The following is a 17,554-nucleotide window of genomic DNA, read 5'->3' on the forward strand; positions in this document are numbered from 1 at the left end:
GGTTCTTTTTTAGTACGACCTTAAAAACAGTAATCTGGTCAGATGAAGTATCTTGGACTAAAATTTGCAGTAGATCTTAAAAACTACAGAACACTCCTGTCACATAGAAGATATTTGACTAGAGTGTTTGCAATAGTCCATAACAACTGCATAACAATCGAGTCTAATACAGGATCTTTGACTCTTGTTTTTTTGCATTCAGTCCATAGAACAGCAGAAAGCATCTGTAATATACATATATAACCTTGAAAACAGTACTGCCCCTGTCAAATAAAGGATCTTTGACGAGAGTTTTTTGCATTTGGTCTTTAAAAACAGCCCAACAAACCAGTCATATACACAAATTTTGAATAGTGTTTTTTTTTTTTTTTACGACCTTAAAAACAGTAATCTGGTCTGATAAAGTAGTATTGCCCCTGTCAAATAAAGGATCTTTGACTTGAGTTTTTGCCATGAGTTTTAAAAACAACAGAAAACTCAACAAAAAAAACAAAAACTTTTCAAAGATTGTCTATGTGACTGGTTTGTTGGGCTGTTTTTAAAGACCAAATGCAAAAAAATCTCATCAAAGATCCTTTATTTGACAGGGACAGTACTGTTTTCAAGGTTATACTTCAAAAAAACACTAGCCAAAGATAATTTATATTACAGATGTTTTCTGCTGTTTTATAGACGACATGCAAAAAAACAAGAAGTCAAAGATCCTGTAGTAGACTTCATTGTTATGCAGTTGTTATGGACCTATTGCAAACACTTTAGTCAAAGATCGTCTATGTGACAGGAGTGTTCTGTAGTTTTTAAGATCTACTGCAAAACTGGTTTTATGGTCGTACTAAAAAATAAAAATAAAACCAAAAAACACTAATAAGAGATTGTCTATATGGCGGGTTTGTTTGGCTGTTTTTAAAGACTAAATGCAAAAACTCAAGTCAAAGATCCTTTATTTGACAGGGGCAGTACTACTTTATCTGACCAGATTACTCTTTTTATGGTCGTACTAAAAAAGAAAAACAACCCACTATTAAAAGATTGTCTACATGGCGAGTTTGTTTGGCTGTTTTAAAACACCAAATGCAAAAACTCTCCTCAAAGTTCCTTTGTTTGATAAGAGTACTTTTGTTTTTAAAGTCATACTACAAAAACAGCAGCCAAAGATCATCTATAATACAGATGCGTTCTGCTGTTTTATAATGACACACAAAGGTTATACTGAAAAAAAACTAATACAAAATACAGAAGTCAAAGATCCTCTTTTTGGCAAGACCTCACTGCTGTACCTACTAACCCACCAGTGCCTCCATGGAAATGCCCCTCCTCTACCTCAAAGAACTGCTCACCTCCGCTCCGGACAGACTAACCTCCTTCAACCTCCGAGGACAAAGCTACGAACAATGGTAGACCGGGCTTTCTGCTCCTCCGCTCCCAGTCTGTGGAACGCTCTCCCTGACCACCTGAGGGCACCACAGACTGTGGATGCTTTTAAAAAAAGGCTTAAAAAACATTATTTAAAAAAAGCCTTTTTTTTTACTTATATGCGTACTCGTTGTAGCTATTTGGCTGTCCAAGTTTTTATTTTTATTTATCTTTTATTATCTTTATTTTTTATTTTTTATAATATACTGTACTGTAGCACTTTGAGGTTGTTTAGTCAATGTAAAGTGCTTTTTTTTTTACAAATAAAATCCATTATTGTTATTATTATTATTACTGTTTTAGTCTTTTACTTATACTCCTCCAACTTTGTCAGGGTTGACTGCTAAAACGTCAGCCAGAGATCCTCTTTATGACAGGATGGAGATGAGTGTAGTACCTGGGAAAGTTCCGCAGCGGAGACGTGAGTGTCGCCGTTCGCGTCGAAGCCTTCGAACATCTCGTCCACCAGTTTCTTCCTGGCGGCCATGTTGTCCCGGTGGGCGCCGTGGACCTTTGACCCCTGGTAGAGTTTGTCGTACAGCTCCAGCATCGCCACTTTCAGCCTGCGGAAGTCGCTCAGCCCACAGTTGTCATCTGGGGAGGAAAAAAGCGGGAGAAAAAACCATGATTTAGACGGAGGGAAGCCAAATTAAAAGGTGAATAGCGTTGGCGTGTTGAAAGAAGGCGTGATTACAAACGCCGTTGTTCGATTATGCAACACTTGCATCATTGACACACACACATGGTCTTGAACGCTACTCTCAATCCATATCGGCCGATAAATGCTTTAAAATGTAATAACGGAAATTATCGGTATCGGTCTCAAAAAGTAAAATGTATGACTTTTTAAAACGCCGCTGTATACACGGACGTAGGGAGAAGTACAAAGCGCCATCCATCCATCTTCTTCCGCTTATCCAAGGTCGGGTCGCGGGGTAGCCCAGACTTTCCTCTCCCCAGCCACTTGGTCCAGCTCTTCCCGGGGGATCCCGAGGCGTTCCCAGGCCAGCCGGGAGACATAATCTTCCCAACGAGTCCTGGGTCTTCCCCATGGCCTCCTACCGGTTGGACGTGCCCTAAACACCTCCCTAGGGAGGCGTTCGGGTGACATCCTGACCAGATGCCCGAACCACCTCATCTGGCTCCTCTCCATGTGGAGGAGGAGCAGCGGCTTGACTTTGAGCTCCTCCCGGATGACAGAGCTTCTCACCCTATCTCTAAGGGAGAGACCCGCCACCCGGCGGAAGAAACTCATTTGTACCCGTGATCTTGTCCTTTCGGTCATAACCCAAAGCTCATGACCATAGGTGAGGATGGGAACGTAGATCGACCGGTAAATTGAGAGCTTTGCCTTCCGGCTCAGCTCCTTCTTCACCACAACGGATCGATACAGCGTCCGTATTACTGAAGACGCCGCACCGATCCACCTGTCAATCTCACAATCCACTCTTCCCTCACTCGTGAACAAGACTCCGAGGTACTTGAACTCCTCCACTTGGGGCAAGATCTCCTCCCCAACCCGGAGATGGCACTCCACCCTTTTCCGGGCTAGAACCATGGACTCAGAATTGGAGGTGCAGATTCTCATCCCGGTCGCTTCACACTCGGCTGCGAACCGATCCAGTGAGAGCTGAAGATCCTGGCCAGATGAAGCCATCAGGACCACATCATCTGCAAAAAGCAGAGACCTAATCCTGCAGCCACCAAACCGGATCCCCTCAATGCCCTGAATGCGCCTAGAAATTCTGTCCATAAAAGTTATGAACAGAATGGGTGACAAAGGGCAGCCTTGGCGGAGTCCAACCCTCACTGGAAACGTGTCCGACTTACTGCCGGCAATGCGGACCAAGCTCTGACACTGATCGTACAGGGAGCGGACCGCCACAATCAGACAGTCTGATACCCCATACTCTCTGAGCACTCCCCACAGGACTTCCTGAGGGACACGGTCCAATGCCTTCTCCAAGTCCACAAAGCACATGAAGACTGGTTGGGCAAACTCCCATGCACCCTCAAGGACCCTGCCGAAAGTATAGAGCTGGTCCACAGTTCCACGACCAGGACAAAAACCAAAGCGCCAATAAACCTGAAAGGCACTGCCTTTGCTTGCCGGCCCAGTCACATAATATCTACGGCTTTTCACACACACATAAGTGAATGCCCTGCATACTTGGTCAACAGCCATACCTGTCACACTGAGGGTGGGCGTATAAACAAGTTTAACACTGTTACAAATATGCGCCACACTGTGAACCCACACCAAACAAGAATAAACACATTTCGGGAGAACACCCGCACCGTAACACAAACACAACAGGACTAATACCCAGAAGCCCTTGCAGCACTAACTCTTCCGGGAGGCTACAATATACACCCCGCGCTACCCTCTACCCCCACCCACCTCAGATGAGGTCACATGACCACTGCTGATCATCTTATTATTGATCCATGACAGAATGTTACGTTGAAAGGTGCTGATCAGAAGTCACATGACCCAGGTGGAAGAGGAGATTTAATGGGATTGTGATGCAGGAACATCACAGAGCACTTCTGACAAGTCATGTGACAGGAGTCATGTGACAGGAGTCATGTGACAAAAGTCATGTGACAGACAAGCTGCCTGTGCTGGCAAATGACAACATGAATAAAAGATAAATGGCTGCTGGCAGACGTGAAGGTCACCCCCGTCACACACACACACACACACACACACACACACACACACACACACACACACACACACACACACACACACACACACACGCGCGCACACACACACATGCACGCACACATGCACACGCGACACACAGGGGTTGTGAAGTACAGTAGCTACAATCACATGACTTTTAAACCTGACAACACACTTGACACAACATGTTGTTTTTATTCCCCGTGATGTCACACTGTCATGTTGTGCGTTTACATCTTTGTTGTGTGTTTGTATTCATTTTGTGCGTTTACATCTTTGTTGTGTGTTTGTATTCATGTTGTGTGTTTCCATCTATGTTGTGTGTTTGTATTCATGTTGTGCGTTTACATCCGTGTTGTGTGTTTGTATTCATGTTGTGTGTTTCCATCTTTGTTGTGTGTTATTCCCCGTGATGTCACACTGTCATGTTGTGCGTTTACATCTTTGTTGTGTGTTTGTATTCATGTTGTGTGTTTCCATCTTTGTTGTGTGTTTGTATTCATGTTGTGTGTTTACATCTATGTTGTGTGTTTCCATCTTTGTTGTGTGTTATTCCCTGTGATGTCACACTGTCATGTTGTGCGTTTCCATCTTTGTTGTGTGTTTGTATTCATGTTGTGTGTTTCCATCTTTGTTGTGTGTTTGTATTCATGTTGTGTGTTTACATCTATGTTGTGTGTTTGTATTCATGTTGTGTGTTTCTATCATTGTTGTGTGTTTGTTTGCATCTTTGGTGTGTGTTTGTATTCATGTCGTGTGTTTCCATCTTTGTTGTGTGTTTGTATTCATGTTGTGTTTCCATCTTTGTTGTGTTTGTATTCATTTTGTGTGTTTCCATCTATGTTGTGTGGTTGTATTCATGTTGTGTGTTTCCATCTTTGTTGTGTGTTTGTATTCATGTTGTGTGTTTCCATCTATGTTGTGTGGTTGTGTTAATGTTGTGTGTTTCCATCTTTGTTGTGTGTTTGTATTCATGTTGTGTGTTTCCATCTTTGTTGTGTGTTTGTATTCCTGTTGTGTTTCCATCTTTGTTGTGTGTTTGTATTCATTTTGTGTGTTTCCATCTATGTTGTGTGGTTGTATTCATTTTGTGTGTTTCCATCTTTGTTGTGTGTTTGTATTCATGTTGTGTGTTTCCATCTTTGTTGTGTGTTTGTATTCATGTTGTGTGTTTCCATCTTTGTTGTGTGTTTGTATTCATGTTGTGTGTTTCCATCTTTGTTGTGTGTTTGTATTCATGTTGTGTTTCCATCTTTGTTGTGTGTTTGTATTCATGTTGTGTGTTTCCATCTTTGTTGTGTGTTTGTATTTATGTTGTTAAAGTTAAAGTTAAAGTAGCAATGATTGTCACACACACTAGGTGTGGTGAAATGTGTCCTCTGCATTTGACCCATCCCCTTGTTCACACCCTGGGATGTGAGGGGAGCAGTGAGCAGCAGCGGTGGCCGCGCCCATGAATCATTTTTGGTGATTTAACCCCCAATTCCAACCCAGCAGGGAGGTAATGGCTCCCATTTTTTCCATCTATGTTGTGTATTTGTATTTATGTTGTGTGTTTCCATCTATGTTGTGTGTTTATATTCATGTTGTGTGCTTCCATCTATGTTGTGTATTTCTATTTATGTTGTGTGTTTCTATCTATGTTGTGTGTTTATATTCATGTTGTGTGCTTCCATCTATGTTGTGTATTTGTATTTATGTTGTGTGTTTCCATCTACGTTGTGTGTTTTCTTGTGTATGTTGTGTGTTTACTTATATGTTGTGTTTTTTCATGTATGGTGTGTGTTTACTCATTATTTGTGTGTTTTCATATATGGTGTGTGTTTTCATATATGATGTGTGTTTACATTTATGTTGTGTGTTTACATGTATGGTGTGTGTTTTCATGAATGGTTTGTGTTTACATTTATGTTGTGTGTTTACATGTATGGTGTGTGTTTACATGTATGTTGTTTGTTTCTATTTATATTGTGTGTTTTAATGTATGATGTGTGTTTACATGCATGTTGTGTGTTTCTATTTATGCTATGTTTTCATGTGTTTTGTGTTTTCATTTATGGTGTGTGTGTACATGTATGTTGTGTGTTTCTATTTATGTTGTGTGTTTACATATATGCATGTTGTGTGCGTGTACATGTATGGTGTGTGTTTTCATGTATGGTGTGTGTTTACATGTATGTTGTATGTTTTTATTCGTGTTGTGTGTTTACATATATGTGGTGTGTGTTCATGTATGTTGTGTGTTTACATGTATGTTGTGTGTTTACATGTCTGGTGTGTGTTTACATGAATGTTGTGTGTGTTCATGTAATTTGTGTTTACATATATGTTTTGTGTTCATGTATGTTATGTGTTTACATATATGTTGTGTGTGTTCATGTATGTTGTGTGTTTGCATGTATGTTGTGTGTGTTCATGTATGCTGTGTGTTTACATGTATGTTGTGTGTTTACATGTATGTTGTGTGTTTCTATTTATATTGCGTGTTTTAATGTATGGTGTGTGTTTACATGCATGTTGTGTGTTTCTATTTATGCTATGTTTTCATGTATGTTGTGTGTTTTCATTTATGGTGTGTGTGTACATGTATGTTGTGTGTTTCTATTTGTGTTGTGTGTTTACATATATGCATGTTGTGTGTGTGTACATGTATGGTGTGTGTTTTCATGTATGGTGTGTGTTTACATGTATGTTGTATGTTTCTATTCATGTTGTGTGTTTACATGTATGTTGTGTGTTTACATGTCTGGTTTTGTGTTTAAATGAATGTTGTGTGTGTTCATGTAATTTGTGTTTACATAAATGTTGTGTGTTCATGTATGTTGTGTGTTTACATATATGTTGTGTGTGTTCATGTATGCTGTGTGTTTACATGTATGTTGTGTGTGTTCATGTATGCTGTGTGTTTACATGTATGTTGTGTGTGTTTACATATATGTTGTGTGTTTACATATATGGTGTGTTTACATATATGCTGTGTGTTTACATATATGTTGTGTGTGTTCATGTATGCTGTGTGTTCATGTATGTTGTGTGTTTACATATATGGTGTGTGTTCATGTATGCTGTGTGTTTACATATATGGTGTGTGTTTTCATATATGGTGTGTGTTTACATATATGGTGTGTGTTTACATATATGTTGTGTGTGTTTACATATATGTTGTGTGTGTTCATGTATGTTGTGTGTTAATATACTGTATATGGTGTGTGTTTACATGAATGTGTGTGTTTTACATATATGTTGTGTGTGTTCATGTATGCTGTGTGTTTACATATATGTTGTGTGTGTTCATGTATGCTGTGTGTTTACATATATGTTGTGTGTTTACATGAATGTGTGTGTTTATGTATTTTGTGTGTTTACAGATATGTTGTGTGTGTTTACATAGATGTTGTGTGTGTTCATGTATGCTGTGTGTTTACATATATGGTGTGTTTACATATATGCTGTGTGTTTACATATATGTTGTGTGTGTTCATGTATGTTGTGTGTTCATGTATGTTGTGTGTTTACATGTATGTTGTGTGTTTACATATATGGTGTGTGTTCATGTATGCTGTGTGTTTACATATATGGTGTGTGTTTTCATATATGGTGTGTGTTTACATATATGGTGTGTGTTTACATATATGTTGTGTGTGTTTACATATATGTTGTGTGTGTTCATGTATGCTGTGTGTTAATATACTGTATATGGTGTGTGTTTACATGAATGTGTGTGTTTACATATATGTTGTGTGTGTTCATGTATGCTGTGCGTTTACATATATGTTGTGTGTGTTCATGTATGCTGTGTGTTTACAAATATGTTGTGTGTTTACATGAATGTGTGTGTTTATGTATTTTGTGTGTTTACAGATATGTTGTGTGTGTTTACATAGATGTTGTGTGTGTTCATGTATGCTGTGTGTTTACATATATGGTGTGTGTGTGTTCATGTATGTTGTGTGTTTACATATATGGTGTGTGTTTAGATATATGATGTGTGTTTACATATATCGTGTGTGTTAACATATATGTTGTGTGTGTTCATGTATGTTGTGTGTTTACATACATGTTGTGTGTGTTCATGTATGCTGTGTGTTTACATAAATGGTGTTTATTTATGTATGTTGTGTGTTTCTGTATATGTTGTGTGTTTTCCATTGTTTATATATGGTGTGTGCTTTTTTTGTGTTTAATTTGTTTGTTACAATTGTTCATACATGGTGTGTGCTTCTGTGTATGTTGTCGGTTTTAGTGTATGTTGTGTCTTTCTGTTTTTTGTGCATATCTATGCATGTTGCGTGTACTTATTTTCAGTGTTTGTTTTGCGTGTCTCGGCCAGTTGTGTTTTTCCGCGTCATGTGTTTAGTGATTGTTGTTTTTTCTGCATTTGTGTCTGTGTGTTTATTGTGTGTCTGTGTTTGTTTTCAATGGTGTTGTGTCTTTCTAAGTTTTCATGTCAATGTGTTTCCGTGTTTGTGGTTTGTTTCCATGTTTGCTTTTTTGTGTTGGTTTTTGTGTTTGTGTGTTTCATATTTTATTTTCTATGTTTCTGTGTTTGTTTTGTTTCCAAGTGTGTTGTTACTACGAGTTAGCAGACATGTCAATTGTGTGTTTGTACTGCACGTTACTGCCACCTCCAGAACTGGAGTGACACTGCACGACACACACAATCATCTGCAATATTAACTTCTGGTGAGAGTGTTGGTTTATTTGGAAACAAACACACAATTACAACATGCTACATCAGTAGGTTGTATTTACACACCGCAGAGACTCCTGTCAATTACATGATCTATGACCAGCATTTATTGTGGGAGCTTGTTAAAAACACTCTTGTCATATAAAGGATATATATATATATATATATATATATATATATATATATATATATATATATATATATATGTGTGTGTGTGTGCGTGTGTGTGTGTGTGTGTGTGTGTGTGTGTGTGTGTGTGTGTGTGTGTGTGTGTGTGACAGGAAGAAAATGAGAAAGTGTACGTAGATGTTGAAAAAAGATTAAGTATGATAGTTGAGAGGAGCAGGGGAGCTTGAAATGAGGCTGCAAGATGTAAATATTAGACTTTGTTCAACAGATTGTTTTTTCTTTCCTTTTTGTACCGACATCAACATGTAAAAAAACATGTATTCTTGCTTGAAATAAGTCACGGAAGATTGTGTATTTAGGGAAAAAATTGTTGTTGTGATACATCCAGGGGGAATCATAGAGATTTTGTATTTATGATACAAAGATTGTGTATTGTTGAAATGATATAGTTTTTGTATTCATCATACATATTGTGTATTTATCATACATAGATTGTGTATTGTTGAAATGAGACATTGATTTTGTATTTGTAACACACAGATTGTGTATTTATCATACATCGATTGTGTATTGTTGAAATAATACACAAATTGTATATTTATCATGCATCTATTGTGTATTTATTATACATAGATTGTGTATTGTTGAAATTATACATACATTTTGTATTTATCATACATATTGTGTATTTTCTATACAAATATTGCCTATTGTCTAAATGATACATAGATTGTGTATTTATAATTTGCATATTGTATATTGTAGAAATGTTACATGGATTATGTATTTATCATACATAGGCTGTGTATTTATCATACATTGATTGTGTATTGCTGAAATTATATATATATTTTGTATTCATCACACAAATTGTGTATTTATCATGCATATATTGTGTATTTGTTATACATAGATTGTGTATTGATGAAATGATACATACATTTTGTATTTATCATACATATTGTGTATTTTTTTATACAAATATTGCCTATTGTCTAAATGATACATAGATTGTGTATTTATAATTTGCATGTTGTGTATTGTAGAAATGTTACATGGATTATGTATTTAGCATACATAGACTGTGTATTTATTATACATTGTGTATTGCTGAAATGATACATAGATTGTGTATTTGTCACACACAGATAGAGTATTTATCATACATAGATTGTGTATTGTTGAAATGATACACAAATCGTATATTTATCATGCATATATTTTGTATTTATCATACATAGATTGTGTATTGTTCAAATGATACATATATGTTGTATTTACCATACATATTGTGTATTTTTTGTACAAATATTGCCTATTGTCTAAATGATACATAGATTGTGTATTTATAATTTGCATATTGTGTATTGTAGACATGTTACATGGATTATGTATTTATCATACATTGATTGTGTATTGCTGACATGATACATAGACAGTGTATTTATCATACACAAATTGTGTATTGTCTAAATGATACATATACTGTGTATTTATCATGCATATATTGTGTATTTATCATACAAAAATTGTGTATTGTTGAAATGACACACAAATTGTGTATTTATTGTATATATAATGTGTATTTATCAAATATAGATTGTGTATTGTTTAAATGATACAAAGATTGTGTATTGTTAAATAGTCTGCATGTTGTACTGCAGATAGAAAGTTGTGAATTTTGTCAAGCAGATATTTTAAACGTGTTTATTCTCTGGTGTGCGTGTGTGTGTGTGTGTGTGTGTGTGTGTGTGTGTGTGTGTGTGTGTGTGTGTGTGTGTGTGTGTGTGTGTGTGTGACATTGTGTTTCAATAACAAACAAAGCTCGTAAGTGGCATTGAAGGATACTTGGTGTAATTTTAGAAGTGCAACTTTCATTAGAGCTCTGTTGTGTTGTTTAGTGCACACAAAAGATTACACACACAACATCACTTACACACACAACATGGTCATGTGAAATACAGTCCATAGGTTCTAACGTCTTTATCTCATTTATTGTGCGCTACTTTGTGTTTTTTTTTCCTTGTCATTGTGAACGATGACCTTGTCAGTGACGTGTTTGTGTGTGTGTGTGTCTATGTGTGAGTTTGAACGTGTGTATGTGCGTTCCTCGGGGAGTACACTTTGTTTTGTTACGGAAAGCAGTAGGAGGAAAGTGTGTACTTTGTATTCTGACGCCACGTTGTGTTATCTGACCAACAGAGAAATTACAAGAACTTATTGGAGAAAGTAAACAACACACATTTTTGCAAAGAGTAGTCGACAATCATGAAGCAATAACAGAAATCATGAACACTTTCATGAAACGTTTGTGTAATCATGTTGACTAACATTGTGTGTCAGAATTGAGATTGACACAATTCAATAAACATCCACAGTACATGTTGTGTGATAAGTTGAAGCAACACAACAAGTGTGTGTGCAACATCTGAACAACAAACACATTTTCCATAAATTAATGGCCACAATCTGATAACACAACTTTTATTGACATTTGTGTTACCATGTTTTACGCAACATTTTCAACACAACCTATAGGTGGCGCCACAAGTTCTTAACAAAACATGTTTTTAATCACTATTATGTTGTATGTTGTGTTGTGTATTTCCATGAATGTTGTTTTTTTCTATATTTGTTGTGTATTTCCGTGTTTGAGTGTTTCTGTTTGTTGTGTTTGTTTTTCATGTTGTGTGTATACATTTTTGTTTTTCCATGTTTGTGTTTCTGCATTTGTTTATTTTTGTGTTTGTTGTTTTTGTTTTCTCTGTAGTGTGTTTATGTTTTTGTGTGTTTTTGTGTTTGCTGTATCTTTGTTTACATTTTATGTGTGTAACATCATGTTTATTTTGTTGTGTTGTTGTGTGCTTCTTTGTTTAGTGTCTTTCTGTAATTTCATGTGTGTGTGTTTTTGTGTCTTTTTGTGTTTGTTTTTCGTGTTGTGTCTATATTTTTGTTTTTTCATGTTTGATGTCTGTTAGTATTTTTTCTGTGTGTTGTGTTTCTGTGTTTGATTTCCCTGTTGTGTGTTTAGGTTTTTGTGTGTTTGTCTGTATTTGTTGTATCTATCTTTACGTTTTCTGTGTTGTGTTTAGGTGTTTGTATTATTGTATTTGTTTTGCTATCTTTGTTGTGTTTCTGTGTTAGTTGTGTTCTTCCGTGTTTTGGGATTGTTGTGTATTTTTAAGTTTGTGTCTATCAGTGTTTGTTATTTATTTCTCTGTTTGTTTTTCAAGTTGTGTGTATTGTCGATAATGCATATATGTTTAAGAGTTATTTCTCTATTCATTGCCATGTTTGGATCAGCTAGTACTTTTCCTTTGTATATTCTACCAGTTTCTCTTGTCTTCAGAGGCCTGTTTAGTGTCTTAACCATTGGAATGTGAATACCTCCCCCACTTGTTCCTTATCAGTATTGCGAGGGGGAGATGTGGGGGCTTTCTTTGTGTGCAAGGAGTTGGCTTTTCCGTTTGAATATCAGATCAACTAGAGTAGCCGATATGAATGTATTGATTAAGCTGATCTCCTGAAATGTCAGTAAAACTTGATAATATTCCAATTCTGTCTTGATGGTCCTTCTTACTCACCATATATGTCATGGAAAGAATTTGGGATTGACCAGTAACTTAGATTCCCTGGGAGAAAGAGCTGGTCGAAGCAACAGTATACATCTTTGTTGTTCCATGTTTGTGTTTCTGCATTAGTTTTTTCTTTGTTTGTTGTGTTTGTTTTCCATGATGTGTGTTTTTTTTGTGTGTTTGTGTGTTTGTTGTATCTGTCATTACATTTTCTGTGTTGTGTGTTTAGGTGTTTGTATTATTGTGTTTTATAACATCAATGTTGTGTTTCTGTGGTTGCCGTGTGCTTCCATTTTTAGTGATTTTTGTGTATTTTTATGTATGTGCGTTTTGGTGTTTTTTGTGTCTTTTGTGTTGTATGTTTACATTTTTGTTTTACCATGTTTGTGTTTCTGCAAAAAAAAAAAAAAAAAAATTGTTTTGTTACTGTGTTTGTTTTTCCCTGTTGTGTGGTTATGTTTTGTGTGTTTACGTTCCATGTTTGTTGTGTTTCTGTGCTTGTTCCCTTGTTTGTTGTGTGTTACTTTGTTTGTTGTGAATGTTTCATGTTTGTGTATTTCCGTTTTTTTCCTCTGTTTATTTTTTCAAGTTTTCATGTTTGTTTTTCTGTTTGTCATGTGTTTTTGTGTTGTGTGTTTACTTATGTGTGTTCACACATTCGTTTTTCTGTGTTTGTTGTGTGCTACCTTGTTTGTTGTGAATTTCCATGTGTTTGTTTATCTGTTTGTTGGGTTTCCGTGCTTGTGTTTTTTGTGTTGTGTGTTAGTTTCTCCATGTTTGTTGTGTGTTTTTGTCTTTGTTTGTATGTTTCTGTGTTTATTTTTTCATGTATCCATGTTATGTTTTTCCGTGTGTTTTTGTGTTGTGTGTTTACGTGTTTTGTTTTTCTATGTTTGTCTTGTGTTTCTGTTCATTATTTCCGTGTATGTAATGTTTCCGTGTTTATGTTTTCCATGTTTGTTGTGTATTACCGTGTTTGTTGTGAATGTTCATGTCTGTGTGTTTCTGTTTGTTGTGTGTCCATGTCCGTTGTGTTTCTGTGTTTGGGTTTTTTTGTGTTATGTGTTTGTTTTTGTGTTTACGTGTTTGTTTTGTGATGTTTGTTGTGTGTTTCTGTGTTTGTTTGCATGTTTTTGTCTTTATTTTTCCATATACGTTGTGTTTCTTTGTTTGTTTCCTTGTTTGTTGTCTTTCTGTGTTTGTTGAGAATATTTCATGTTTGTATATTTCTGTTTTTTTTTTTCTTTCTTGGTTTATTTTTTCAGGTTTTCATGTTTATGTTTTTTCGTGTTTGTCGTGTGTTTTTGTTTTGTATGTTCACTTGTTTATGTGTTTGTTTTTCTGTGTTTGTTGTGAATTTCCATGTGCTTGTTTGTCTGTTTGTTGGGTTTCCTTGTTTGTGTTCTTTCGTAATGTGTGTTTTTTCATGTTTTCATGTTTGCTTTTCCATGTTTGTTGTGTTGTATATTTACGTGTTCGTTTTTCTGTTTGTCTTTTGTTTCTGTTTATTTTTTCTGTCTATGTAATGTTTCAGTGTTTAGGTTTTCCATGTGTATTGTGTATTACCGTGTTTGTTGTGAATGTTCATGTCAGTGTGTTTATGTTTGTTGTGTTTTTTTTTTCATGTTGTGTGTTTGTTTTTGTGTTTACGTGTTTGTTTTTTTATGTTTGTTGTGTGTATGTTTGCATGTTTCTCTCTTTATTTTTTACATGTATGTATTTTTTTGTGTTTTAGTTGTGTTGTTGTGCCATATGTTTTTGTGTCGTGTGTTTACGTGTTTATGTTTTCATGTTTCATTGTTTATGTTTTTTCGGTGTTTTTCATGTGTTTTCGTGTTGTTTGTTCACGTGTTTATCGTGTGTTGTAGTTTGGATTACTAAATTTAGAGGTGTTGAAATCGCCATGTAATATCACTAATGCTAACCAGTAGCAAGTATATGGCATGTCAAATGTAAGTTAGCATCAAGCTAGCACAACCAGAGGGCTGGGAGTTTGAGGGTTCTGCGCAGTACTTTGGCTGTTCCTAGGACTGCACTCTTCTGGACAGAGGCTTTAGATGTTGTTCCTGGGATCTGTTGGAGCCACTTTTCCAGTTTGGGGGTTACTGCCCCAAGTGCCCCCACTACCACGGGGACCACGCTAGCCTTGACCTTCCACATCCATTCCAGCTGCTCTTTCAACCCTTGGTACTTCTCAAGTTTCTCCTGTTCCTTCTTCCTGATGTTGGCGTCAGGTGGGATTGCCACATCTATCACCACCACCCTTTTCTGCTCTTTGTCCACCACCATTATGTCCGGTTGGTTAGCCAGGAGCTGTTTGTCAGTCTGGAAGCTGAAGTCCCACAGAACCTTGGCCCTGTTGTTCTCAGCCACCTTCTGTGGTATGGCCCATTGGGATTTGGGTACTTCTATTCCATACTGGTTGCAGATGTTCCTGTATACTATCCCAGCCACTTGGTTGTGTCTCTCTATGTACGCTGATCCAGCTAGCATCTTACAGCTTGCTACTATGTGCTGGACTGTCTCAGGTGCTTCTTTGTACAGTCTGCATCTTGGGTCTGATCTACTCTGGTAGACCCTGGCCTCTATGGCTCTTGTGCTTAGGGCCTGTTCTTGTGCTGCCATGATTAGTGCCTCTGTGCTGTCTGCCAGTCCTGCATTTTCCAGCCACTGGTAGGATTTCTTGATATCTGTCACTTCCTCTGACGGTGGTACATGCCATGTAGGGGCTTGTACGTCCAGGTTGTCTGCTCCTCCTCTGCATTCTCATCAGGGTTCTGCTGCCTGAGACATTCACTTAGCAGTTCATCCTTCGGGGCCATTTTTTCGATGTATTCTTGAATTTCCGATGTTTCATCCTGGACTGCGGCCTTGACGCTTACTAGCCCTCGGCCTCCCTCTTTCCGCTTAGTGTATAGCCTCAGGGTGCTGGACTTGGGGTGGAACCCTCTGTGCATGGTGAGGAGCTTTCTCGTCTTGATATATGTGGCTTCCATCTCCTCCTTTGGCCAGCTTATGATACCAGCGGGGTATATGATGACTGGTAGTGTGTACATGTTGATGGTGTGGACCTTGTTCTTACCATTCAGCTGACTTTTCAGGACATGCCTTATTCTCTGGAGGTATTTGGCTGTGGTTGACTTCCTTGTGGCCTCTTCATGGTTTCCATTATCCTGTGGGACTGCAAGGTACTTGTAGTTGTCTTGGACATCACCTATGTTTCCCTCTGGTAGGTCAATTCCCTCAGTTCTGATCATCTTGCCTCTCTTTGAGACCATATGGCCACACTTGTCTAATCCGAATTACATCCCTGTCATCGCTGTAGATCCTGGTGGTGTGGATCAGTGAGTCTATTTCTTGCTCGCTCCTGGCATACAGCTTGATGTCATCCATGTAGAGCAGGTGGCCGATTGTTGCCCCACTACGGAATTGGTACCCGTAGCCGCTCTTCATAATGATCTGACTGAGGGGGTTTAGGCCTATGCAGAACAGCATCTCCTTGGTATATGCCGCACTGGATGTCGACTTGGGCAATTGGCTTTGAATTGGCCTCTAGGGTTGTCTTCCACATTTCCATTGAGTTCTGGATGAAGGCCCTTAGGTTCCTGTTGATCTTATACAGTTCCGGACATTCCAGTATCCATGTGTGCGGTATATATATATATATATATATATATATATATATATATATATATATATATATATATATATATATATATATATATATATATATATATATATATATATATATATTTATATATTGAGTCGTAGGCTTTCTTTTAGTCAATCCAGGCAGTACACAGGTTGATCTGTCTCTTCTTACAGTCTCGAGCGACTGTTTTATCGACCAGTGGCTGGTGCTTGGCTCCTCTGGTATTACTGCCAATTCCTTTCTGTGCCTCACTAATGTATTGAATCAGAATCAGAATCAGAATCAGAATCAGCTTTATTGTCATTACGCAAGGTAACGAGATTGAGGCCATTCCATACAGTGCGATGTGTGCATGCTAGAAAAACAATGTGCAAATATATAAAAATATAAAAAATTTAGAAGTGCAATGAATATGGTGTGAAATGAATATATACATGAAAAAAAAAAATGAAAAAACAAAAAACAAAACAAAAACAGGGTGGTTGGTGGAATGGGTTATTACACCGAAGAGAAGGCAGTTATGAGGGACAGTGGGGCAGTCCGTTCAGGATGGTTATGGCCCTGGGGAAGAAGCTGTTCTTTAGCCTGTTTGTTTTGGTTTTAATGCACCTGTAGCGCTTCCCAGAGGGCAGCAGGTGGAACAGGTCAGAGCCAGGGTGGGTGCTGTCCTTGATGATGGCACTGGCTCTGTTGAGGCAGCGGGAGGTGTAGATGTCCGTCAGAGAGGGGAGAGGGCGGCCGATGATCTTCTGAGCCGTCTTGACCACTCTTTGCAGCCTCTCCCTGTCTGCTGCAGTGCAGCTGCCGTACCATACCGTAATACAGTAGGTCAGCAGGCTCTCGATGGACGAGCGGTAGAAGGTCAGCAGCAGGTCAGGCTTCAGGTTGTACTTCCCGAGGACTCTAAGGAAGTGTAGCCGCTGCTGAGCCTTCTTGATGATTGATGTGGTGTTGACTGTCCAGGAGAAGTCATTAGAGATGTGGACTCCAAGGTACCTGAAGGTGTGGACCCTCTCTACACACTCGCCGTTGATGTAGAGGGGGGCAGGGTCGGTGCTGCTCCTCCTGAAGTCGACGATGATCTCTCTGGTCTTGCTGGTGTTGAGAGCGAGGTTGTTCTCCGAAGACCAGGCCGTCAGCTTCAGGACCTCCTCTCTGTAGGCAGCCTCGTCACCCCTGGAGATGAGCCCGACCACTTTGGTATCGTCGGCGAACTTGACGGTAAGGTTGTCACTGTGGGCCGGACTGCAGTCATGGGTGTAAAGGCAGTAGAGGAGGGGGCTCAGCACACAGCCATGTGGGGAGCCGATGCTCAGCGTGCGGGAGGATGAGAGGTGCGGGCCAAGTCTCACATTCTGGGGTCGGTCCGTTAGGAAGTCCCTTATCCAGGCGTTTGTGAGAGGGGG

General features: G+C 38.3%; 1 protein-coding gene across 3 annotated transcripts in view; it reads right to left on the minus strand.

Moving 5' to 3' along the window:
• fstl5 (follistatin-like 5) overlaps positions 1-17,554 on the minus strand; it is a 570,108-nt gene that overhangs the window by 286,131 nt on the left and 266,423 nt on the right. For all 3 annotated transcript variants that reach the window (XM_072914911.1, XM_061976896.2, XM_061976895.2), the window contains exon 5: positions 1,811-2,007. In XM_072914911.1, coding sequence (XP_072771012.1) covers positions 1,811-2,007 — 197 coding nt within the window. The remainder of the gene's footprint in view (positions 1-1,810; positions 2,008-17,554) is intronic.

Source organism: Nerophis lumbriciformis, linkage group LG16 (assembly GCF_033978685.3).
Source record: "Nerophis lumbriciformis linkage group LG16, RoL_Nlum_v2.1, whole genome shotgun sequence".
In the NCBI taxonomy this organism is placed as follows: domain Eukaryota; kingdom Metazoa; phylum Chordata; class Actinopteri; order Syngnathiformes; family Syngnathidae; genus Nerophis; species Nerophis lumbriciformis.